Source organism: Pelobates fuscus, chromosome 6 (genome assembly GCF_036172605.1).
Source record: "Pelobates fuscus isolate aPelFus1 chromosome 6, aPelFus1.pri, whole genome shotgun sequence".
NCBI classification, from domain to species: domain Eukaryota; kingdom Metazoa; phylum Chordata; class Amphibia; order Anura; family Pelobatidae; genus Pelobates; species Pelobates fuscus.
Window position 1 is genome coordinate 87,433,805 of NC_086322.1, and position 27,365 is coordinate 87,461,169.

Genomic DNA, 27,365 nt, shown 5'->3' on the forward strand with positions numbered 1-27,365 from the left:
TATCTGCATTTTATTATAAAACACCCAAAGAATAAACAGCTATTGCTGGGGTGGCAAACGTATTATTTGTACCAGAGATGGAACGCCATACATTTCTGATTGGTAAAACCAGAGATTTCTTGTTTCATTCAATTTGTGCAAGTCCCTTTAATTGGCTGTGGAGTGTTGAGTAGGTTTTGCATGTGCATGTGGAGCGAGAATGTTAGCAGCTTCGAGTAAGTTGCAATCAATGCCAGACCAAGCTTTGGCTTAAGCATAAGCAAAGAGTTTTTCTTGGTGCTTGTTTGGAGAATCTCTTTACATTTATTTATTTCAACAGAGAATGTTTGCAAAAAAGGCACAATAAGATATTCACGTAAACAAAATTAAAAACAAGTAATACACTTAAAATATGTATTATGTAAACTAAGTGTTTATGATTGCACAGTTGTTTTCAACTAGCAAGAATTAAAAAAACGACTGAAAAAAAAACGGCAAGACAATTCAAATGTAACACCTGCTAATGGTATCATGGATCATTTAATATTATATAAAACTGCAGGTTAAAAAGTCGCATTCTCGGGGGGCGGGGCCTGACCACTGAACTGTGAGGAAGCATGTCTCACCAGCTCCTGTAACCTAGGGCAAATAAAGCAGATTTCAAACGTCAAAACGGCATTAAAATACTACCTAAAGGCCACCAAGCGACAGACGATAATGGGGCGCACACGCAGACACCACCCAAGCGACGATGCCACCCAGGCACACCCGAACTCATGGCGAGGCCTACCAGCATGGCGGGCACAGGGAAGACGGACACTTTCATGCAGCCTGTACCAGCCAGGTGCCGGCCTCCGGGCCCTCGTTTCCCCCCCCCCCCCCCGGACCGGTGGGGGTCATCCCGGTCCACCCCCTAACGATCCCCTTGAAAGGAGATAAGCAGACGAAACAACCGCGCGGTATGGACGCCGCTGACATGGCCGACAAAATGGCGGACGGCACACACGCATTAGCCCTTTACGAGGCCAGGAACTCCGGCTCACCCGCATATTCGACTCCTTCTGGGAGTGGCTGGAAAAACTTGCCTGGCCCTCGGAGCCTGGGACCCAGCCACAAGGCCCAGTACGAGAGGCTCCAGCGAGAGGCCCGGCACGCACCGCAAGCTCCCTTCCCGGGCCCTATGGGCTCCCACGAAATACCAACCCGCTAGCAAAGACCCGGAGCCTCACTAAAGGCAACCACAGCCAGACCGAGGCCAAGCATACCGATGGCACCCCCGTACAGCAGCAGCACAGGAAGCGGCCTCGTCGCCCGGCAGTGACACAGCCTAAGAGAGGTACTGGCCACCTCACACACACCAACAAACGGCGGACCACAAGGCCTACAACGGAGACCGTGACAGCACAATGCCATTTGTACAGCTACAGTCTACGACCACACGGACAGGTAGGACCCACTACCGGAGCTACATTATACTTACCAACACAGATGCCTGCCCACGCTGAGACACCCTATCCATGCACCGCCGGACCGAGGGGACTGCGGCCCACACCACTACTGCACCGACCAACACAGGAGGCACACACTCAACCCCTAAAAAGCATCGGCTGACACTGAGGGGACTAGGACTTACTATCAGGCTCACTGTCACTCGGGTTCTTCTGCTCCAAATGGACTCCCACGATCGTCTGCTTTTCCTCTCTGTTTTATGGACTGCTCGCATGGGGGTTCACAGGGGGGGTATTACTAGTAGTCTATTAACTATGTCTCTGTGATGAGAGTACCCATGATCAGATTCAAGCAAGTCTCACACTTATATATTGTTTAGTTGTGTGGAATCTATTGTTTAATCAATATGCAGTAATTACAAATGCCATACTAATGCGCTTGTCCAAGCTGTTGTGGCCTCATAAGTTTACAAGCTGATGTTTTATTTTGTTTGACCATAACCACTTAAAAAATGTGCAGTAATTATAAATGACATACAGATGTTATACAGGTTACAGATGCGCTTGTCCAAGCTGTTGCGGCCTTATAAACTTACAAGCTGATGTTTTACTTTGTTTGACCATAACCACTTAAAAAATTTGCAGTAATTATAAATGACATACAGATGTTATACATGTTACAAATGTGCTTGCCCTAACTGTTGTGGCTCTCCAAGCAAGATGTAAATCTCGCACAAACAAAAATAAAGAATATAAAATAAAAAGTCGCATTCTCATATAGTAAAAATAAAAAGGTACTTAGTTACTCCCTGTTAACCATTTTCACATTTGGCCTTGTAAAATGTAATAACCATTAAAGGAGCACTATAGGGTCCGGAACACAAACATGTATTCCTGACCCTCTAGGGTTAAAACCACCATCTAGCCCCCCTGAGCCCCTCAATCCTCCCTAGATATAGTAAAAATCTTACTTGTATTCAAGTCTGCAGCCCCTTTGTCCCTGTTTCCTTCAGACCTGCCCAACAGAAGTGGTAGCCTGATCCAATCACAGTGCTTCCCAATAGGATTGGCTGAGACTGACAAAGAGGCAGATCAGAGGCAGAGCCAGCATGATTCAAACACAGCCCTGGCCAATCAGCATCTCCTCATAGAGATGAATTGAATCAATGAATCTCTATGAGGAAAGTTCAGTGTCTGCATGCAGAGGGAGGAGATACTGAATGTTTGGATGCATTTTAGGCAGCCATGACCCAGGAAGGATCTCTAACAGCCATCTGAGGAGTGGCCAGTGAAGTTATCACTAGGCTGTAATGTAAACAATGATTTTCTCTGAAAAGTGTTTACAGCAAAAAGCCTGAAGGTAATGATTCTACTCACCAGAACAAATTCAATACGCTGTAGTTGTTCTGGTGACTATAGTGTCCCTTTAAAAAAAAAAACCAAAAACACTTCAAGGATATAGGAACACTTCACAACAATAAAGTACTTATTACTAAAGTGTTTTATGAGTGAATGTCCTATTTTAATTCCAGTTTCTAAAAGTGCTGATTTCTATAGGAAATCAGCACTTTTATAATTACGTTATGAAATATCTCCTTTGCTGTCAGACAGCCAAGGAGGTTAGCGATCTTCGTCCTCTGAGCCAACGGAAGAGGCAGGTGCGCCCAATTCCTCCTCACTGACTGCACATCAGTGTTCTTCCTGGATGCTGTTGCAGTGTGCGAGAAGAGACTGAAGGTTTCTTTCAGGTAAGAAGAGAAGCGCTTGCAAAAACTGTAGTCAGAAGAATGGCAGCTTTTGCAAGTTTTTTTTATATATATATATGATTTTAATATTAAGGTTAGCCTTTATTGATGCAGGATCTTCTGGTGATACTCTTCTGCAGTCTGTTCAAATGTTAAAGAACAGTTGTTGTTGTTTTTTTTTTTTTTTTTTTATTCTTTATTTTTTTCATGCATGTGAATTATGGAGATCATTGATGCTTGTTTTTGCTGCTGACTTTTCTTCTTTCAGAGAAGTAGTATGGAATCCTTCATACAATACCACTTTCTGCCATCTCAAGGCATCTTCTTCTGGTCCTGAGACGACTTCTCCACTTGAGCCACTATACCTTGCAACTGGGAAGGTGCTTTCAATACACAGGTTAAAGTGACACTACAGGCACCCACACCACTTCATCTCATTGAAGTGGTCTGGGTGCATTGTCCCTGCTCCTTGACCCTGCAATGCACTGTCCCTGTTCCATGAAGAAACTGCAACAGTTTTATTGTAGGGGGTTAGACTGCCTCTAGTGGCTATCTACCAGACAGTCACGAGAGGTACTTCCTACAATTTCATGCAGTCTGGAATCAGCGCTGCAATTATTGAGCGCTAGAATCAGGTAAGTAAAAAAAGTGTTTTGTTTTTTTTATCGCTTTATATTGCCGCAAGCTACGGGGGGTCAGAATGTTCCTATAGTGATAGGAATAAGACCTATAGACTAAAGTGTATCTTTAAGGATGAGGTCTTTGCCAAACATCTGTTTTAACTTCATTATTTGGATATAACTCTGGTATTTGGTTCCTGTTTTAGCATAATTACTGACTGAATAAGCATTTTCCTTTTTTTTTTGCAGCAAATACTTATTTGGTCCTGCTCTCTTTCCTCTGAGCCACTCATCTATTCATGTGTTTGCCTATGTCCAGCCTTGCCTTATCTCCAGCACTGGGGGCTGAACTTTACTCGTGGCTGCTCATGTCTATCTAGCACACCTGAAGCAGATCATTATTAGCTGGATATATAAGCACTGCTTCGCCCTGGGAACTTTGTCAGTTCATTAACTCTGGTTCTGCTGTTTGGTTCCTGTTATTACGTATCTTGATCCAGTATTCTCTCAGACTGATACCGGCTTCTGACCTTGACTTATTTCCTTGATTACTCTAACCTCTGGCTTCCCCTGACTTTGGCTTTCCATAACTACTCTTCTGGTAATCCTTGCCTGTACTGCGACTTGGAGCACTATTCCTGCACAGCCCCCATGCACAGGCTCACAGCCCAGGTGGCTTCTTGCCAGGTCACCGTGGTCTGTGATTATTTGCAAGGGTGAGCGTATAACTCTGCACGTCGGACTCCACACCAGGTAAGATCCTGACTGGAAGAAGGTCGAGGAAAGCTTAAGTGTTGCCTCTTCATGTATTACGAGAAAGTGTTTGGTCCACCAGCTCAAGCTATTCTCATCACGCTGTTTCTTGCTTATTGGGGAAAGAACAAGGAACGCTAGTCAACATGAAGTAGAGTTTCCTGTGTACAAATTTGGCCAATGAGTTGGTGGTATCTATCCACCACCTGTGTGCTATTTGAGGGGCTGCTGTCTATGGTGTATTCTTCTGTTGAATAGATAGTATGTGAGGCACTCTGCTGCAGTACTGCAGAGTAAGGGGGCAAATTCAACCCTGGAATTAAAATATCCTTGCTATAGATTATCAGCCTTCCACTGGCTATCTCCATGCCCATCCATAATTCTCAGCTGCATCTCCATAATGGAGGCAAAAATTAAAATCTAAATCCATGCTGTAGTATCAGACATTCAAATGTGTCTTCTATTCCAAAGAGAGAGGTAGAGGTATACTCACAGATCCACATTGCACTATTCCAGAAAAGGTGAAAAACTAGTTCCTGAGATCAGTATGTCCTTCTTCACTAGTCTTTCATCTTTATTACTCATGAGAACAGACCAGAGGACAAGTCAAGCATGATGTGGACTGGGCTCCTTTACAGTGGTCAACAATTTGCAGACAACTTCCACATTATCTTCAGATTTTAATAAATCCTAGTTAAAGGGGATTGGAGGCCCTCCTGGTCCACACTAGAGTGATTTGGGAAAAGTAGCCTGAGATTGTACTGCAACAATGGACATGTTTGGGTCCATGTTATTAAAGAACTAGTGCATCCCCAGATTATCTGAGTTATGGGCCGGCTAATGAGCTCTGTAACACTGCAGATTATTCTAGAAAAGAAAGTGTTCATGTAATACCTTAAAGAGATAATATATGTGCAAACTTTTCAATGCGTATAATTATTCTTTGCAAAAAATATGCATTTACTAAAATTTGCCCAAATATTCACCACGTCTTAAACGTTTACCTTGCATAAGCTGCACTACTAGCCTGTGGGGCTACTCATAATATTAAATACATGGTGGGAATAGACACAGCCAGCATTTCAGTATTGGATTCAAGAATCTGATCACGTGGATCTAAATGCCAACCTCAGTGTCATCTTCACTGATAAATGGACTCAAGTATTAGTGTTAACAGTTTGCTCTGCTATAACTTACTGCTAACTTAAAGGACCACTATAGGCACCCAGACCACTCAGCTCAATTAAGTGGTCTGGGTGCCAGGTCCATCTAGGGTTAACCCTGCAGCTGTAAACATAACAGTTTCAGAGAAACTGCTATGTTTACATTAGGGTTAATCCAGCCTCTCGTGGCTGTCTCATTGACAGCCGCTAGAGGCGCTTCTCAATGTGATTTTCACAGTAAGAAGGCGCCAACTTCCATAGGAAAGCATTGAGAAATGCTTTCCTAGGGACTAATTGAATGCGCACGCGGCTCTTGCCGCACATGCGCATTCTGCGTATGACGTCAGAAGAGGGAGGAAAGTCCCCTGCGCCGAGGGAGGTAATGTCAAGATTACTGTTTGATCCAGCACGTAGAACTGTATAGCACGGATGACAAATAAGTATTACCGGTCCTTAGAATGTCCGGATTTAACGTACATAGAATAGTCAGAATACTAGCCGAGGTCAGGGAACACAGAAAGGGACGCAGCGATGAGGAAAGCCAGGAGTCAGGATACCAGATTATAGAGAAGTCAATAAACAAAGCCAAAGTAAAAAACCAGGTAGAAAACTAATAACAGGAACGCGCTCTCGGACAACCACAAGGGAAACCACGACAGGGCACTGAGCAGGATGAGAACTGGGCCTAAATACCCCTCCTTTAGTTCTGATAGGCTGTAACCGGTCTTTGACCCCAAAGTCCGTTACCAGGCTTCATAATTGCTGCTCAGCATTAACCCCTTTGTGGATTAGGTTGCTGCTCGGCACAACTTTTCCTGTGTGGACAGTAAATGTCATTAACCACATTTCTATAAGCGGATGAATACGTGACAGGTAAGAATTTAACCCCTTCCTCCCCCTTCAGCCCGGCGGGAGTGGGACCCAGAGGGTGTGGGGGACCCAAAGACCCTACGGAGCCAGGAAAACAAGTTTGTTTTCCTGGCACTATAGTGGTCCTTTAATAACAATAGCTTAACGTGTTTTTTTTAATTCAGAAAAGATGATAAATAGATCAATATTGGGAGTATACTTTGACACAACCTTCTGAGATATCCATGCACAGATTTACTTTATCTTATAAGTTAAAAAAAATATATTTAGACAGTTTTCTCATTTGATCTACATGTTGTCAAAGAGGTTTATTTCTGCATTATTTATAGAACAGTTTCACAGCAACATTGAGCATGTGATTTGGAAATTTTCCAAACGTGCTTGCTATGGTTTGACTATATTGATTCTTAAAATTGATCAGTAAAGCACATGACAGCTCTCCAGATGTCACCAGTGGTCTTCATAGTCATTTACATAAAAAATAAAAAATGTCCTTCATGCTCTGCTGCCCATACAGTAGATTTGACTACACAGGATATACAGAATAGGGAAGATATACACTACTTAAGCAACAGATTATATGGACAATGCAATGAGACCGGGTTTTAATAAGCCATGGCAAATGTCAAGTATACATATGCGTGGTACCCTTGTTAATGATAGCAGGCATCTACAATACCTACTGTGTTGGTAAAAAAAAAAAAAAGCTTCCGCAAGCATTCTTTATTAACAACAGCTAGAGTAGCTTGTAGCGGCTACAGATTAAGTCCAGATTTACAACCTTAATGCTAAATGTTTGTAGCCTATTTCTAATAGCTGCTGCCATTGTAAACACTAGCCATTCGTATACTAATGGCTTGCTGGTAATGCACAGAAACAAACACCTGAGTACACGCACTTCACCTAACATGGCTTAGTGACCGGTTTGGACCAGGATTCTTGTTTTAATAGAATGTATGAGGATTTAACAGTTGTTAACCTCTTTCCAACAGGCCAGTAGCAGGTAGCTGCAGGGTATGAAACCAGTTTGGAAGAAGTCGCTAAGTAGCGATTATTATTATTATTATTATTATTAGAAAAGAATGGAATTCATTAGCAGCTGCTTAACGACTGTTTTTCAGTAGCAGGCCTAGTGGCTGTCAGTAACTCCCTGTGTCTACTTTTAAAATATTGTAGTCAGTAACTTGCTACCTAGCTCTACTACATGGGTAGGCAACCTTCGGTAATCCAGATGTTGTGGACTACATCTCACCTGATGCTTTCCCAGCATTATGACTGTTAAAGCATTATGGGAGATGTTCTCCACAACATCTCAAGTGCCGAAGGATGCCGACTCCTGCTCTACTAGCTAACAGTAGCCACAGTCATTATTAGCAAGTAGCAGATGGCCAATCAAAAAAAAAAAAGCAACAACATTGTAAACGAGCCCAGAATCTTGATTTGATTCAGTTACTTTTTTTCCCTTTAGGGGAACATGGATATCGAATAAGAATTGTGGGCTTCCAAGAATTAACTTTCCAACTTGAGACAAACCTGACAATGGAAAGGTCATGGAAGCAAGTCAACAATCAATTCCAGGGAGTAGAAGGCCAAGGATGTTCAGTTGTGGGAAACTTGGAAATGTACAATTTTTAAATAAAAGAAAAACAAAACATCTAAACACTTACATTTATCAATAACCACAGTAAAGCAACATACACATGCAATGACTCCCACACAAGTGCTCCCTGTGCTACGTGATTTTAATGATTGTTTTTTTCCTTTTTCTGTGTCCCCCAGATGTTGTTTGAGTAGAACAATAACAAAAAATATAATAATGTCCTGTAAGCCTTTGACAGGTAGAAACTCTTGGGAGCTTTAGTCCAACCAATTAAACACTGCTTCAGTTCACACCTGTTCTAATTACCTTGTGCACATTCACAGGTTAAAAAAAAATGTGACTGTGATAGTTGTGAAACAACACCATTCAATATGTCTCTTCCACTACTAGTTATGCCACTAGTCAGAAAGAATGGACAAAGAAATTGGCTTGTAGATGTATAATAGTCAGTAGTTACCTCATTACCTGTGATGGATCTACAAGTCCTTTGATGGTCAGAAATCATCAGAAAAAAAAGCAGTTATACGTTTGCTGGCTGAGCAAAACACAAAAGCTATAGTTCCACACATATTGGAGTGCTACATGTTGTTGACCACTTATCTATAGAATATTCGAAACTCATAGCTTGACTGCTAATTAAATTGTGGAAATTCTGATGGAGAAATGTCAAGCTATCGGTCACACCAAATTTGCATTGTTTCACAACAGCCAAATATTAGTAATCACTCTCACATTCAGCCACTTTATATTTCCCCGGTAAATAGTAAAATTAGAATTGATTTCCAGACAGTTGATGTTAGCCGTGACAGATGTTTTGCAGTCGTTGAAGGCCATTGTAACTAACTTTTTACAGGAATGACTAGAAGTGCTCCAGAAGGTATATTTTGTTTAGCTATTTCACTTGCAAAAGACCACAGAACAAATGTCTTTCAATGAGAACAAATCTACACCGTTTAAGGAGAACACCTTTTAATGGGTTAAAATATATCCCAAAATAGGATCTAGAGGACATGGCTTGGGATAGAAACCTTAAAGTGACTCTGTTAGTATGAAATACTCACATTCACTGTGTTGGAACTTCAGTAAAATTCAAATGCTAAAAAGCTATGTCAAGTTTTGTCAAGTGTAGGAAAAATACAAAGCCCTACTTTGTCTTAGTATTTTTCCTATGTTTGACGAAACTACCACCATCAAGTTTTGTAATTTCCCTGTAGGTAAAAAGGTTTTGTCTCCGGAGAATCCCACAGTTTTGAGAGTGCACAAGAGTACACCAGAGAAGTGGGCTCCTGGCAGATGAAAGCATGGTGGCTACATTAAGGGATATGTTCAGTGAAGTAAAATTCACCTTCTTATGGCTTCCAGACGCCCAACAAAGCAGCCACCATTGGGGATTTTGCAAATCATGCAAAGACCCCATTTGGTTACAGAACGACTTTAAGGACAGACTACAAGGACATTCGCTTCTTCTCAGAAGAGTATCAACTTGACCTTAATTCCCAAACTAGCCAGTATTGCACTTGCTGAATGACCTGGCCTGGATAATATAGTATCATCATTACCAAGTAAGGTGAGGGGAGTTACTCCTCTTTAAAATATTCTACATATTCAAAATTGTGTCTAACCACAACAATCAGAGCTGCCATCAGAAATGTTAGGGCCCCTGACACAGCTCAAGATCTGGGCACCCGGGGCCAGCCCCGAGTCCGCCCACAAGGATGAAGTGTGTGTGTGTATAGTGGATGTAGAATGTGTGTCATGGATGCAGTGTGTATAGTGGATGTAGAATGTGTGTAGTGGATGTGGTATGTGTGCCATGGATGCAGTATGTGTAGTGGATGCAGATTGTACATTTTGTGTAATGTATGTAATGTTTGTATGCATGCATTAGATGCAGAGTGTGTGTGTAGTGAATGTAGGTGTGTATAGTGAATGCAGAGTGTGTGTTTTTGTAGTGGATGTAGTGTGTGTACAGTGCATGCAGAGTGTGTGTTTGTAGTAGATGTAGTGTGTATAGTGCATGTAGTGTGTTTGTAGTGAATGCAAAATGTGTATAGTGCACACTAGGCCCAACACCGTACCGTGCCCAACCCCTGGACACATAAGACACAGAATACACAAAAACAGGTGACCGACCTGGTAAAGGAGTCACGATGACATAGGCGCCGAAGGTGTCGGACAAAGCACTCAGAGGAACACACGACCATACAAGCACGACGCACCCACGCAGACACGAGGGACCACAAACCTCATACACGCAGACCACACCAACGGACCGCTTCACATCACCGGGCACCAATGAGGGCCGTATACACGACATCACATATGACAGTGGAGAAATTATACCCTGGTACCAGAGCATAACGGAGTAGACAACCGGTAGGTGCACCACGCGACACAGAACCATGACGATAGACACTTACGCCGGAGAGGGCGGGAAGACATAGCCAACACAGTACTACACGAAAACCACACAACACCCACCACACATGTGACACGCAAGCACCGGAGGAGACACTACCAATGGCCCAACTCATGTGAACAAAGCCATAGAACCACCACAAATTACAGCGACTACGGTAACTAACCCACCCCAAAAAGACGCATTTCTCCTTGCGACGTAGCGAAAGACTACGCCCGACACTAATATAGGCATAGGCAGACACATACAGAGAAACACCTTAAGGATCGCTACAGACCTGCACCCGTACTACCATGTCTCTTACCAGTGATACTTCACCACTACGCCTCTCTCCACGATATACCAGCACATCGATTATTTAAAAGCTGTTACGTAACACACAACTGAGCCATGCAATAGCCGTAAAGCACCAGCTAGAAACAATAAGTTGATTACACCCACAATGTTTATGATGTAAAAAATGTTAGTGATGATGCCTGTACATAGCTCTGTTTAATAGTGACGATGCATAGTTTATTTGCCCTAATCTACCTGCCTACTTCTTAACGGCCTACTAGCACCTAGAGGATGTACGCCCGAAAATGTTACTATGTTAATTTCTGACAGGGTCAAAGAGCCTCTGCGCAGGCCACAACCTGTGGATCCGTTCATGCAAATATGACCAGGCCTCTGCGCAGGCACTGACCCACTTTTCGAACACTACGTTTGCAATGTAATATGTTAGGAATCCATTGACCAAATTTAACAACTAAGAGTATAGGACACAAAGCAACGAAATGTGAACAAAAATGTTACGCTGAACAGCCCTCTGCGCAGGCAACCAAATGTTTACACTGTTTTACACCAATGCTTAAGCCCCTGTGTGGGCAATCACTTGCTTTGTTGTTTTACAAATCAGTTTGATTCATGTATTTATATTGTGAACACAATAAAAATATTCAAAACAAAATGTGTATAGTGAATGTAGTGTGTTTGCAGCGAGTGCAAAATATGTATAGTGATTGTAGTTAGTGCAAAGTGTGTATAGTTCATGCAGTGTGTTTGTAGTGAATGCAAAATGTGTATAGTGAATGTAGTGTGTTTGCAGCGAGTGCAAAGTATGTATAGTGATTGTAGTTAGTGCAAAGTGTGTATAGTTCATGTAGTGTGTGTGTAGGGCAAAGTGTGTTTAGTGAATGTAGTGTGTGTAATGCAGAGTGTGTTTGGTGAATGTAGTGTGTGCAAAATGTGTATAGTGAATGTAGTGTGATTGTGGTGAATGCAGAATGTGTGTATAGTGAATGCAGTGTTTGTAGTGAGTGCAAAGTGTGTTTAGTAAATGTAGTGTGTTTGTAGTGAGTGCAGCGTGTGTATAGTGAATGTAGTGTGTGTGTGTAGGGCAAAGTGTGTTTAGTGAATGTAGTGTGTGTAATGCAGAGTGTGTTTGGTGAATGTAGTGTGTGTGTGTGTAATGCAGAGGTTGTTTAGTGAATGTAGTGTGTGTAATTCAGAGTTTGTTTAGTGAATGTAGTGTGTGTGTGTGTGTGTAATGCACAGTGTGTTTAGTGAATGTAGTGTGTGTAATGCAAAGTGTGTGCTTGTAAGGATGCAGTGTGTGTGTGTAAAATAGGGGGGAGGGGATTTATTTTTTTATTTATTTGTGTGTATTTAAATTTTATTCCCCCCTCCCTGCTTCTTACCGTGCCAGGGAGGGGGGAGATCGCATGGTGGAGGGAGCCAGCAGCGGTACATTGCAGACGGGGGGGCCAGCAGCACACTGTTTTCCTTTCCAGCTCCTCTCTGAAGAACTCTCGCGAGAACGGCGTGCTGTGCGGAGCGTTGCCATGGCAGCCGCAGGGTGCCGGAAAGTTACAGAGAGCAGCCTGGAAAGAGAAGACAGAGTGTGCTGCTGGGCCCCCCTCTCCAATGTACAGGTAGCAGGGGAGCCGCAGTGTGCACACACACACACACACACACACACACACATTATATATATATATATATATATATATATATAGAGAGAGAGAGAGAGAGAGAGAGAAAGAGAAAAGTAATGAAGGGAGCACACTAGGTCTTAAGAAAAATAGAAAATTATTTACTGCATTCCAAAGAATACATCGCTGTGGTATACAAACAAATCAACGTTTCGACCCTGCTGGGTCTTTATCAAGATCACGATTTTTTTATATATATATATATATATATATATATATATATATATAGAATATGGGGCTCGGACTGCCAGAGTAGTCCGGGCCCCCCAGGACCGCCGGGCCTGGACTACACATATATATATATAGCCTCTACTTTGGCACTCGTTCGGGTCCTAAAAACCGAATGATCCCCAGTGGGACCGAGCACCAACATACGTGGAACTCTGGCTCAGCCATATCCTGACCCAACATCTGGTTTACTTACACCGATGTTTCGCCCTATCATCCAACCTGACAGGAGAGCGCTATTTGGGGGAGATACTATGGGCAGAAAAGACTAAATACTCCAGGAGAGCCAGGGAAAGGCCCCTATCGTTTGGCCGCAGGAGCTCACGATATTTGACCAACGAAAGCCCTAATTGCGCTGGAACTATTTTGGGCATAGACCACGTGTGCGCCCGGTTAAAACTTTACCACGTTGGCGATTTGTCATCTCTTTATGGATCCGGGCAATATTTTGTCAAGGTGGGCGCTTAGGACAAAGCTATCCGGGAATGTATAATATGTGGGGTTCCTGTGTGTCTTTATTATGTTTTGGGGGTGTTTTTGTGCTGGGCACTCTGTACCCGGTAGACAATTAGTTTAGAGAGCAGCAACTCAATTATCTCCCAGACACAGAGGCGCATGAGCGGGCATTGTAAGTGTTGAATGGAGACCCCATGCTGGGGGTCTGTGCAGAAAAGTCTGCATTCGGCTCAATAAAAACAGTTGTACTCCCAGAACTAGGGAAAGGGTTATAATCACTGATCAGCACTTCTTCCAGCTACGAGGAGAATGCAGCAGAGATACCAGTTGGGGTATTGGAGCTCTGCTACAAGCAGTTTTGGTGTATAGATCATAAAATATGAAATTTATGATATTGTACTATTTCTATTTCTGCTACAAAAAAAAATGTTTTCCTCTGTGTGCCCTGTGCTTCTAACCTTTTTTCCTCTTCCACCACAATCCTTTTTCCATTCTCTGTTCTTTAGATACAATTTCTTTATTTTTTATCTTAAAGGGACGCTCCACTGCCCAAATACAAATACATAAAAATCACTGCTTAGTAGATATACCTACAATGAAAACATGTATGTATTTAATTATGCATTTTATCACCCCGCCATTTTATCACAGACTCCCAATGCAGCTCAATGAGAATCTGTGCAATGCAGGTGCTCTGGGCAATTGCTGCCTCGTGAGTTTAGCTCCATACAAAAAGCTTTTCAGCAAGCTAAAGTGCCTTAGGGTTCTGAAATGTCCCTTTTAGACTTATCTAGCTAAATGTTTACGGAACATACTACTTGCAATTTAAGATAGTTTGTTATGAAATGTCAGGTACTTTTTTTTTCTTGTAAGCATAGATATTTAATGTAATTGCTACTTGAAGGTAATAATCCATGTCTCGTGTTATTTTTTTCTTATTCTTTTTTTTTCTGTATGTTGTTTTGATGCCTTTGACACAGGTATAAACAATACATATGGTGGGTGTAGTGAACGTGCGGACATCAATGGATGCCAGCAATAGACCACTCCACACCCATTTCAACATCATCTAAATGAAGTATATACGGTTACTCACAAATGACAGCCACTGATAGGCTGAGAGCTGACCTTCCACATAGGTGCGGCAGCAAGCAGGAAGGGCAGAGCAGGCAGTGCAGACAGGCACTGGGGGAACAACTTTGGTGTTAAACACTTTCACCCTGTAAGGTAAATACTTGGCCAGAAACTCCAGCTCCCATAAGGACTTAACAGAGATAGTGTTGTTCTGGGGTTTGGAGTTTCACCACAGTGTGCCTTTAAGTGCAGCATTGCACAATTCATAGAACGTGCACAATTTTAGCCAATGTGGCAAAACTTAAGCTTTACAGACTAAGCACTAGAAAGCAACTTGATTTTTTTAAAAAAAAATATATATAAATGCTGATTGTTGCTTTTCCTATGACAAATTGCACAACAGGGCACGGGAGCTAGCTCAGCAAGAAAACGTACATGTATGTTTCAGTTTTAATCATAGCCATAAAGTATAAAAACAAATACAATTGTGCATTATATATAATCAACCTCTATAAATGCATTTTTTTTTTATATGATTTAATATCACAGATATAAAAGCTGTTCAAATGTGGGGCTCTTATAATAGAGCTGCATGATCTCATCAGATAAGGAGATAAAAAGAAGCCTAATAAGTTCAACTGAAGAAGTCTCAAGTCTAGTATAACATTCAGTTCCACTGCTCAATTTAATTAGAGGTTGTAAACCTGTCACCACACCAGTTTACTAACATTGCAGAACCCGCAGCACATATCCTGAAGGTTGTTACTCAATTCCGTGGTAATGTCTGTATTTGACTTGGGGACAGAGCTGTGAAATCTCTAGCAACCATTAAACTCTTTACTAAGTGTACAATGAGTTCACCTGTTTCAGCTGAATTCCTTATCGGTAGACCGTATTTAGTTAACTAATTATTTTCTTTTATTCCCCGATTCTTTTCCACCTCTCCACTTTGTATTACACGTCCTCCATTTCCCTTTTCCCACCACTAATATTCAGTTTCTTTGGCGTTCACTGTTTTAACTATGATTTGAAATAAGTGGTTACTTAACAACAAGATAAAATAAAAAAGGAATTATACCCAGATCAGCATAATCTAGATTGAGGGTTTGCCAAATGCCAGGCACCAATAGGTTGTAATAAAATAATGCATATTTAATATCTATACGCTTAAAAAATAAATTTAAAAAAATAGTATTTTTTTTGCTTGCAATCAGCAGAAAATGGGAAAATGACCATGCGCCTCCATCATATGAGTTAAAGATTAGCACAGCTAAAACAAATATGAATAATTATCCTATTAGATGTATAGAAGAAATGTAATATATAGTCTATACTTTTTGTAGTAATTCTATAGGGCTCCCGTTCTCTCCCATTCCATAATTCCTCACTTCAGTTAGTACATTATATTCCATACCATAAATTAGGTGTGTGATGTATGTCCATACCGATTCCCCAGCATGGATTAATAATGACAATGTTTTTCATGTTTGTCACCCCTTACACTAATAGTGGTGTTCGTGCTTCCTGGTGTTAGTATGCACTTTGGATTTAATGAAGGGTGGGGTTGTATTTTGGGGATTTTTATTTTTTGTTTGTTTCTTTTGTGAGTACTTACAGGGAGCTTGACTGTTTCCCATGCTTAACTAAACAAAACAAAAAATAAAATAACTTAAGAGAAGAAATACAGCAATCAATTCAGTCTTAATCAACTGCTGGCACCTGCCATCTGACAGAGCGTCTTCCTAATCTATTTTAGTCCCATTCCCAGCCTCAGTAGTTATTACACTGCTTATATGTATTTACATATTTAAATAAGAGAAAAGCTACCATGGTTTTTTTTTGTTGTTGTTTTTTGTTCTTTCTTGTGTCTTTTTCTTCTCATTTGTTTCATATTTTGTGCAAAAATGACATTAAGTTACATGAAATTTTTGCTTGAAGATCAAAATTAGAACACAGGAAGAAAAATCAAATTAACATTGACATGTTGTCTGTGGCGATAACCCTCGCTACTATGATGAAATAATAATCACTGTAGAATTGTTGGTGTTAAATCTGTGAGCCTGGCAATGGAGTATAAACATAGCGAGTGGATGAGAACTGAAACACAGTTGCAATGCACCCAGTTGAGAAATGGTAAAAAAAAAAAAAAAAATGATCTACAGACTTTCTTTGCACCAGAGGGGGAACATTGATTGTTGCATCAATCCATCAAGCTTTCATTTTCATTAACCTTTAGATGGGAAAGCAATGGTCCTTGTCAAAAATATTTAGCAGTAAAAAAATGTTTTTTTGTTCCTTTTTTTCTCAATATGAACAACCAAGAGAGTTATTTATTTTTGCAAATTTGCTTAAAGATTTGTATGTTTTGGAAAAAGCATGGCAATAAGATACTGTTAATCTTTCAGAGATCAAAAACTTTATGTGACCAGACAACTGGGCCCCCTGTATGACCAAAGCCAGATTACAGCTGCCAGATCCTCAAGACAGGTTACAAGACTGAGGTCCCCTCCGAGAGACCTGGGCTCTGTCCTGTGTGTGGTGGCTGACTTGTGTGTGTGGATGATGGATGTAGTGTCTGAATGTGTGTGCAGGCAGGATTTACCAATGCCCTCTCCTGAGTACACCATTTTACAGGAGGGGGTATAATCTGTGTTCCAGTAGAGGCCATTTGTTTTAAAAGATGCCTGTTGGTCCAGTGTAGCACCTTCCCTGGTGGTTGACTGGGGAAACATCACTGTAAGAGCTCCCTGCACCCAATAGAGGTGCAGACCATAAAGCTTCCTCGAGCAGTTGAGGAAACACAGGGCCAAGTAGGGATAGCTTCTGTTCTCCCTGCCGGCTCAAGAAGGGCCCCCTCATAGTCAGTGCCAGAGCTCCAGGGTCTAGAGAGCAACCTATGCTGCCTTACGGGTAATCCGGCTCTGTGTATAATACTGTTAGGCGGTCACTTATTTGTCATGTTGTCTGCATGAACAACGGAGGGGAGGGGGGAACTCAGAATTGTATTATGTTAACATAAAGGTACCTGGTTTAGCTGCCCCTCCCCTTGGCCATTTTTTTTACCTTGACTTCATCCGAGGTGCTTCTTCCCAGCATAATTTTATGGTGTCTCTAACCCCAGCGTCAATTTTGCACACTCACATGAGCCATACTTACCCTGTTATAGTTTCTTTTTAATACACGATAGCGTGTTCTTGTTTTGTCTAATTTTCTGACATTTTGACCTTGACTAGTTTCCTAACCTTGTGTAATTCTATAATCCTAAACCTTGGCTAGCTTCTTGACCTTGTGTGTCTGTAAGCCTAGATCTATCTGTCACTCTATGTTGAGCCCTGCCAATCCTAAAGACTGGCAACACGCTCTGACTATTCTTTCTTGCCTTAGTAGGTGTGCCCTACGTTCTGCTTGGTGGGGTAAAGTCCTATCCTGACAATAAATTACCTCCATGTCAATGTCTCAGGAGTGGAGAAAACAAACAGTTACTTATATGACATATATCTGGTATATTTAATGGGGTGGGAGAGAGGAAACATTTGTCAGCTCTCCCCTGACTACATTGGATCCTGGGGAATTTATATTTATATTAAATTGAAGTCATAATAATCAATAACCCAAATAGATTTCGTACTGTCCATATTATTACAGAAAAACACATGTAAATATCCCATACCTCAGGGCGTCCTTCGTAGTAGGTAAGCCTTGACTTTGTTAGCACAAAATTTCTTTCCTTGTAGTTGAGGGGAGAAGTCCTCTTTTTCTGCTGTGACCTTTTTATAAGAATCTGTTCAAGGATAATTTCTGAATTCATTTCCTCTTCCTGGTCACTTGTTTCCCTGCCATTGAATAATAAATCCTGGAAACTGAAAGAGAATCAATATTGCATTTAATCACAATATGAATAGTTATTCTTAATCAGCAATTATTTATGCTGTTGATCAAAGGTTAACAGCATTTTACTTCCATTCATTTTCCAAAACACCCAGAAACGTTACACAAAATATATACCTGACCTCTAAATAAGACTTAAAGAGACATCTAAATGAAGTTGTTATGGTGCCAGGAGCCACTTTTACCTCAAAGGATTAAACCATTTACGAATGGTTTCCTCCAGCAGCTATGTCCACTCACCCCCGGCGGCTTTCAGCTTCAGAACTTTCAGATTCAGGAAGCGCAGAGTGCCGCCAGGTAGGTACGCTGCTGATTGACTGAGAACGAACAGCTGATGCTCCAAGCCAACCACTGACTCCCCTTTTAAGAAACGTTCCTGGGAGCTAAACAGGCAAGCTGAATAGATGCACATTGCATGAGCTCCTGCAGTATAGGCTCAAATTCTGCAGATATCTGGAGATTGACTGCTACGATTCCCCTACAAACCTACCAGTAGGCTGGGGGAAGCAACCACGAATATGCCGGTACCAAACTTGAGGCCCGACTCGACCGAGAACCGTGGCAGCAAATTGAGGCCTAGTGGAAACAGGGGGGGGAAGGACGTCCGCCTTCCCGCCGGATCCCAACTCTGACAAGCGAGTGCAAAACATGCCCCCCCCCCCCTATGGACCGGCGGGGGATATCCCGCTCCCCGCCTGGCGGGCTGCCCCGAACCCTACACCAACAGACAAGCACACAGACCGCCATAAGAGACGAGGGGACGGGAGCGGCCAAGATGGCAGACAAGCGACAGCGACCACCGGATGCAGTGGACACCGGGGACTGCGTAAAAGAGCCCATCACACTAATCTTCAACCGCTTCTGGGCCAAACTACGGGCACGCATACAGCCTGCAACGCCCAGCCAAACATTACCCACTAGCGTAATAGCCGATGGCGGATGGGAGAATGGGAGTCCTCCTCAGGGCAACTCTAAGACCCCCGCATCAATCCCCCACATCCTAAGCCCTCCTGGGCTGAGAGCAAGATGGGGAGTACCCCAGAGGATCTGGCCACACAAGCGGAGAGGGGCAAGACGAAACCCCAAGCGACCTGATCTACCTCCCCGCAACAACCCGAAAGGGCCAATCCTGGACCACGAAGGTTTCCAGGCTCGTGGCCTACGAGCGCCAGCTCTCCTACAGCTCCGGGGCAAGAGGGGATTCCCGCATCCGAGACACCGTGGCACTACCCAGATGAGACGGAACTCAAGCGTGAGGCCCAAACCTGGATGGCAGCAGACAACCGGAGGTCACCGGGCCTGCAGCGATCGGACTACCATTCTGGCACAAGCTCGAGGGATGAACTCCCTCATCACCATGACAGCCCTAAGTGACTGCCTAGATGTCTCTATCCACACCAGACAAGCGGGACTCTGCACGGCAAGGCAGCGAAGCCAGCATCTGATGAATCCCAGGGACGGTACGGACCTACCAAGCCGAGGCATCGGCTAAGAGTGCCACATGCCCCCGAGCGAGGTACCCGTTCCCCCCTCAGGACTTACTGTTATATACCAACCCATTGATACCCAGCCAGATGATATTGTTAAGCTAAAGTTAAAGCTATGCCAGCCACACGGGACTAGACCCTTATCAAACAGTGGTATCTTTCCTATGTTCTACGTTGGCAACCAGTGATATCCTTAACATGTCTAATATTGGCAAACAGTGATTTCTTGCATATGTTTTATACAGACAACTAGGGATCTCTTCCAAATGTTTTATAATGGCAACCAGTGATATCTTTTATATGTGTTATATCGGCAACCAGTGATATCCTTTATATGTTATATCGGCAACCAGCGATATCTTACAATGTTTTAAATTGGAACCCAGTGATAACCTACATACGCTTTATATTGGCAACCAGTGATATCTCTATATTTGCAACCAGTGACAAGACATGTCATGTTGCATTGTTTTCAATTAATGCAGCCTTACCTTCAGCCACAACCTAGCCTGTGTTTAACCATAGCTGCACGTTTAAGCCTGTAACCATACCAATCTGTAATTATTCTTGCCAAGAACTACCCTGAGTGTGGACCTAACCTGTGGAAGAGTATACTGCACGTTAACTAGGTCGCTAGCATACAAGCATGGCTTACTTCACTGGTCACCTTTACTGTTTAAAACTCGTTTCATATTCTGACTCTTAAAACAAAAAATGTGCAAAGTCTCTAACTGCCATACAAATGTTAAGCTATGTCTATATATTTGCTTGCACTAGCTATTGTGGCAGTGCAAACATGTTTGTTCTCTCTATGCACAAATACAGGGAGTGCAGAATTATTAGGCAAATGAGTATTTTGACCACATCATCCTCTTTATGCATGTTGTCTTACTCCAAGCTGTATAGGCTCGAAAGCCTACTACCAATTAAGCATATTAGGTGATGTGCATCTCTGTAATGAGAAGGGGTGTGGTCTAATGACATCAACACCCTATATCAGGTGTGCATAATTATTAGGCAACTTCCTTTCCTTTGGCAAAATGGGTCAAAAGAAGGACTTGACAGGCTCAGAAAAGTCAAAAATAGTGAGATATCTTGCAGAGGGATGCAGCACTCTTAAAATTGCAAAGCTTCTGAAGCGTGATCATCGAACAATCAAGCGTTTCATTCAAAATAGTCAACAGGGTCGCAAGAAGCGTGTGGAGAAACCAAGGCGCAAAATAACTGCCCATGAACTGAGAAAAGTCAAGCGTGCAGCTGCCAAGATGCCACTTGCCACCAGTCTGGCCATATTTCAGAGCTGCAACATCACTGGAGTGCCCAAAAGCACAAGGTGTGCAATACTCAGAGACATGGCCAAGGTAAGAAAGGCTGAAAGACGACCACCACTGAACAAGACACACAAGCGGAAACGTCAAGACTGGGCCAAGAAATATCTCAAGACTGATTTTTCTAAGGTTTTATGGACTGATGAAATGAGAGTGAGTCTTGATGGGCCAGATGGATGGATTGGTAAAGGGCAGAGAGCTCCAGTCCGACTCAGACGCCAGCAAGGTGGAGGTGGAGTACTGGTTTGGGCTGGTATCATCAAAGATGAGCTTGTGGGGCCTTTTCGGGTTGAGGATGGAGTCAAGCTCAACTCCCAGTCCTACTGCCAGTTTCTGGAAGACACCTTCTTCAAGCAGTGGTACAGGAAGAAGTCTGCATCCTTCAAGAAAAACATGATTTTCATGCAGGACAATGCTCCATCACACGCGTCCAAGTACTCCACAGCGTGGCTGGCAAGAAAGGGTATAAAAGAAGAAAATCTAATGACATGGCCTCCTTGTTCACCTGATCTGAACCCCATTGAGAACCTGTGGTCCATCATCAAATGTGAGATTTACAAGGAGGGAAAACAGTACACCTCTCTGAACAGTGTCTGGTAGGCTGTGGTTGCTGCTGCACGCAATGTTGATGGTGAACAGATCAAAACACTGACAGAATCCATGGATGGCAGGCTTTTGAGTGTCCTTGCAAAGAAAGGTGGCTATATTGGTCACTGATTTGTTTTTTTATGTTTTTGAATGTCAGAAATGTATATTTGTGAATGTGGAGATGTTATATTGGTTTCACTGGTAAAAATAAATAATTGAAATGGGTATATATTTGTTTTTTGTTAAGTTGCCTAATAATTATGCACAGTAATAGTCACCTGCACACACAGATATCCCCCTAAAATAGCTATAACTAAAAACAAACTAAAAACTACTTCCAAAAATATTCAGCTTTGATATTAATGAGTTTTTTGGGTTCATTGAGAACATGGTTGTTGTTCAATAATAAAATTAATCCTCAAAAATACAACTTGCCTAATAATTCTGCACTCCCTGTAAAATAAAGATTTACAAAAAAAAAAAAAAAAATTCCTTGAGGTAAAAGTGCCTCCATGGGCCTACTGGTACCATAACAACTGCATTTAACCCCTTAATGACACAACTTCTGGAATAAAAGGGAATCCTGACGGAATATATCCGTCGTCTGTCCTTAAGGGGTTAAAAAAGTTATTTTGGTGCCTGGAGTGTCCTTTTAACCCCTTAAGGACACATGACATGTGTGACATGTCATGATTCCCTTTTATTCCAGAAGTTTGGTCCTTAAGGGGTTAAATAAGTACATTTAAATTAGTTTCTTCAGGGAGATTAGACCAATGAGATATAGGGTGTCAGTTCTGCAAATTGGATGCCATTGAACCAATTTATCAGAGACTGCCTTTCTCGCAAAACAAATGACAGTGATCTTCATTAAACCATAAATGTCCATGGAATCGAGAGAAGGCAGAATTTGCCCTGGTACCCCCAGAAGAAGGGCACTAGACAAAAACTCTGGATGACAGGACGGGTCCAAACTCTGAACGGTTCTGTTGATATTGGTACTGATGGCAAGTATGTACAAGGGCAAAGTGAAGTGTATAATATTTAAAGTAAATATTGAATGCATTGAAACATTATGGCCTCACTTTAATATTGTTTGATAAGCTTTCCAAATGATTTATTATTTTTCGATACATTTTTGTAATTATTTAAAATTATGAAAAATATTTACATTTTGAAATAGTTAGATTTTAATTGTTTTATATATTGTATCTTTATATACAATATATCTTTTTGATAGCTTAATATTTTGAAAAAAATACTTTGAAAAGCTTGGGGGGAAAAAAATGTATTTTAAAGTTTGTCTAAAAAATATAAAATCATATAGAAAATTAATGCAACAATATCAAATCAAGGTCAATACGACTTATAGGAGTAAATAGGAATTTACACTGCACACTTAAAGGGACACGTTGCTGTCTCCTCCTCCGCGCCGCTCCTCCTTCTGATTCCGTCTGCCAGTGGGTGAGACTGATCCTGCCCACCGGCCGAGGAGACCTAATGCGCATTAGGTCTCCCCATAGGAAAGCATTGAAAAGGAATTTCAATGCTTTCCTATGGGGAAATGAGCGACGCTGGAGGTCCTCACACAGCGTGAGGACGTCCAGCGACGCTCTAGCAAGGAATGGCACTATAGTGGTCCTTTAATTCTCATAAACTTCAATTATAATAAGTCTTTTGTTTGTTCACTATGATTTTTTACACTGCCCGCACATGTTTCAGAACTCTTTTTCATTTTTACTACTCTTCTTACACATTATAACATTAATCAACCATTTCAAGTTAAGGTGTCTAAAAATGCTGCTCATCAAGCTTTGAAATTTACCTGTAACTTGCTTCTTGCCTGACTCCAGACTGCAGACCCACCATCAGAGGCATAACTAAAAACCAACACCCCCTATGCAAAAAAATATTCTGCACCCTCCCACCCCTTCATGTTTCATCATCCTCCATCTCATTCTCCCCCCATCCCCTCCATGTGTCTCTTCATCTCTTCCAGCCCCTCCAATTGTCTAATTCTCCCCCCAGCCCCTCCATGTGTCTCATTATCCCCCCACCTCCTTCATGTGTCTCATCCCCCCCAGCCCTACCATGTGTCTCATTATACCCCCTAGTCCCTCTATGTGTATCGGTTGCAGGGGTCGACAGTGTGGCCGGACCCCCTGGAGTAACAGCCCGGTCGCAGCTGAGGTAGTTAAGCCACTGCCTACCAACTGCAGACAATTATGCTCCTGAACCGTTGAATTTTTATGGTCCAATTAAATAGGTCATACAAACCCTTGTGCAATTTCTATTCACATGTACAAGTTTTAGACACACACACACACACACACAACTGCGTAATAAAACAAGAATCTGCTGACAAAATTCATGTAAGTGCTTTTGGTAACGGTTACGTTATAGTTAGAAAACCAGACAGATGACTGTGTATTATTTTTCTGGAGTTTATAACAAATATAAAGTAACTAAAAAATGCCACTGGGGAAATTATTGAAGCAACTTTGTCACTTTGCAGGCTTTGCTGTCATATTAAAGGATCACTATAGCGTCAGGAACACAAACATATATTCCTGACCCTATAGTGTTAACACCACCATCTAGCTCCCCTGGGCCCCTCATGCCTCAATAAATATAGCAAAATCTTACTGTATTCAAGCCAGAAGCTGTAACTCTGCTTGTTTTGGGGTTTTTTTTTCAGGCAAACAGCATGCAGTCTGCTGACATCATCAGAAGTGGTGGCCTCATCCAATCACAGTGCTTCCCCATAGGATTGGCTGAGACTGACAAAGAGGCAGATCAGGGGCAGAGCCAGCATGATTCAAACACAGCCCTGGCCAATCAGCATCTCCTCAAAGAGATGAATTGAATCAATGAATCCCTATGAGGAAAGTTCAGTGTCTGCATGCAGAGGTAGGAGATACTGAATTTTTGGATGCATTTTAGGCAGCCATGACCCAGGAAGGATCTCTAACAGCCATCTGAGGAGTGGCCAGTGAAGTTATCACTAGGCTGTAATGTAAACACTGCATTTTCTCTGAAAAGACAGTGTTTACAGCAAAAAGCCTAAAGGTAATGATTCTACTCACCAGAACAAATTCAATAAGCTGTAGTTGTTCTGGTGACTATAGTGTCCCTTTAATCCTTGTTTGTCCCTCTTTTTCTCTGTTTTTTTAATTTATTTTTTTAATATCAGTAAGTTTTTTTTAGTTAGACATAAGCAGCCTGGGAGCGTGGGCTTTGGCAAATTTTGGCAATGAGTGGGCCTTAAGCATCCCTTTTAGTTGCCAAGCTAACTTAAACAAAATCCTTCAGTCATGAGAACACAATAGTAGGGCAAATTGCAGACCTCAAGGACAGAGGAGAACAAAATGGCGGCGCACAGTTATTACAATCAGGTGCAAGGAAGAAAAGATAGCAAGTATAATGGCAAGTGACAGAGAGAGAAGTATAATAATTAAGATACAAGGAGCATAAAGAAAGAAACCTGGAAAAAAAATTGCAACTTTAAGGTTTTTTTGTTTTTTGTGGTTTGCTTCGTTGCAGTTGCTGGCTATGTAGTGCAACTGTCACTGACAAATATCTCCCCAGACACAAATTTCCACAATGCAACCGTACAATGGAAATGTCATGAGACACACAGCTCCCATAACCCCTATTACATGTAATACACTTTTCAATAGTAGGAGGGGGAGAACAAAGACTGCTCTATGAAATGTTTTAGTCATAAGGTTACTTCCCCTTTCTTTCAAAATACTTCTGAACAATTCATTTTCCAATTCCATTTAACAAAAGCATCACCCTTAAGTACATTGCATAAAATTCTGTGTAAACTGACGTGGGCCAATATTATTCAAAAATAATTTCAAGGATGAATTTGCACCCAAAAGACAGAGTGCAGACTCTGATAACAGTAAAGGATTTCCTCTTCATATTTATTCTGAGATAAACGGCTTAAGTACAAAACGACACAAGTTCCTTTCTCTTGTTCCAGTAATTCTACTGGCAGTACATTGTCGGCTATAAAAACACAGAGCTCCCCTGCTCACATAGCAGTATCGAGCTGCCCACGCCTAATAGTGTATATTTAAATAGATGTGAAACACCTGAGGACAAAGAGATTACCACACGGTTGCCAATAAAGAAAAAAAAAAAAAAAAAAAGTTATAATATCCATTCAGAAAATACATTCTGATGCTCAAATACCATATTAGATATGGAATGTCTTACATTTGGAATAAAAGTTGGTTTATGGCCATATAATAATATGCATGAATAATGTTTTATATAAAAGGAAAACAGTATAAAAGATATACATAGAATTCCGTCTGGGATTTCTTATACCTTCCGGAAGTAGTTCCCAACTATTTTAACCTTTACATTAACATCTAACTTCTAACTGCTATCTTCTCTTTCCCATCACCAACAATGGAATGTGAGCTTCATTATCACTCAAATCTAGGCATATTGAGACCAATGGGGAATGAGCATGTGGAGCAAGTGGGTAAACCCCAGACAGTGGCGTACATATAGGGGTCGCAGTGGGAACTCTGACTCCCATCAACCTGAGCCACCACTGGACCCTAAGGAAGGTCACCCCCCTGCACCTAAAAGGTAGGAAACAGGAGGGTGACTTAAACATTTTGTATATGTGTCTGTGTTTGTATGTATGTGTATGTGTCTGTGTGCCTGTCTGTATGTGTGTCTGTCAGTCAGTCTGCATGTATATGTATGTGTCTTTGTATGTATGTCTGTCTTTTGTGTGTGTGTATGTCTGTGTGTATGTCTGTGTGTATGTATATGTCCCTCACTCAATTGAGTTTTACATCTTTCATGGGACTAAAGAGATGCTGGCACGGAAAGATAAGGACATCTAAAAAAAAAAAAAAAAACAGAAAGCAAGTGCAGCAGATCTCTCAGGAACAAAATAGAAGAAAATTTAGTGCAGCAACTGAACAAACGCAATTACATGTAATATGTCACTTCTTATTTAATGGAATACTACACACGAAAATAGGTGTGAAATTATCCCTGACGATATTTACAAGCCTATCATGCCATCGTTTTTAAAGGGACACTATAGGCACCAAAACAACTTTAGCTTAATGAAGCAGTTTTGGGGTATAGATCATGCCGCTGCAGTCTCACTGCTCAATTCTCTGCCATTTAGGAGTTAAATCACTTAGCTTATACAGCCCTAGTTACACCTCCCCTGCATGTGCCTTCCTTTATAGCACATCTGCTAATATGAAAAAAAAAAAATTTGAAAATTAAGAAATTGTATTTTCCAAGTTCTGCATGGCATTTTAACTGTGAATGTCATAATACCATTAGCCTTTACTGCACAACAAACATCTTCGCTAACTTTGCTTGCAATCCATACAGCTTTAGGAAGGTCGAGAATATCGTCACTATATTTAAATATATATTTTAAATATCACAAATTCTGCAGTAACAAAATGGTGTTGTAAAACATCAAACATAATTAAAGATAAAGTTTTTATTTTGTATAATTTCCCTTATCTGGCTTTATGGCCCATATTGGAGTATAAACTACCTACGTAACGGCACATTTTCACAGATCAAATAATAGAAATCGATAACCTCAATGTTGAGATCAATGCTGATGCAAGAAAACAAAACGGGATTTTTTATATCACTCATCTCTATAAAAAGCTAAAATGTTCAAAAACGCCATTTAAATAGGAAAAAACAAAAAGTTCCAGGCACTTCCAAGGTCCTTTTTAGTGGC

The 27,365-nt window shown here is 41.6% G+C and overlaps 1 protein-coding gene across 3 annotated transcripts in view; it reads right to left on the reverse strand.

Annotated features, from left to right (window-relative positions):
• TEC (tec protein tyrosine kinase) overlaps positions 1-27,365 on the reverse strand; it is a 104,639-nt gene that overhangs the window by 50,412 nt on the left and 26,862 nt on the right. For all 3 annotated transcript variants that reach the window (XM_063457931.1, XM_063457930.1, XM_063457929.1), the window contains exon 2: positions 17,999-18,188. In XM_063457931.1, the coding sequence (XP_063314001.1) occupies positions 17,999-18,136 (138 nt within the window). In that variant the 5' untranslated portion in view covers positions 18,137-18,188. The remainder of the gene's footprint in view (positions 1-17,998; positions 18,189-27,365) is intronic.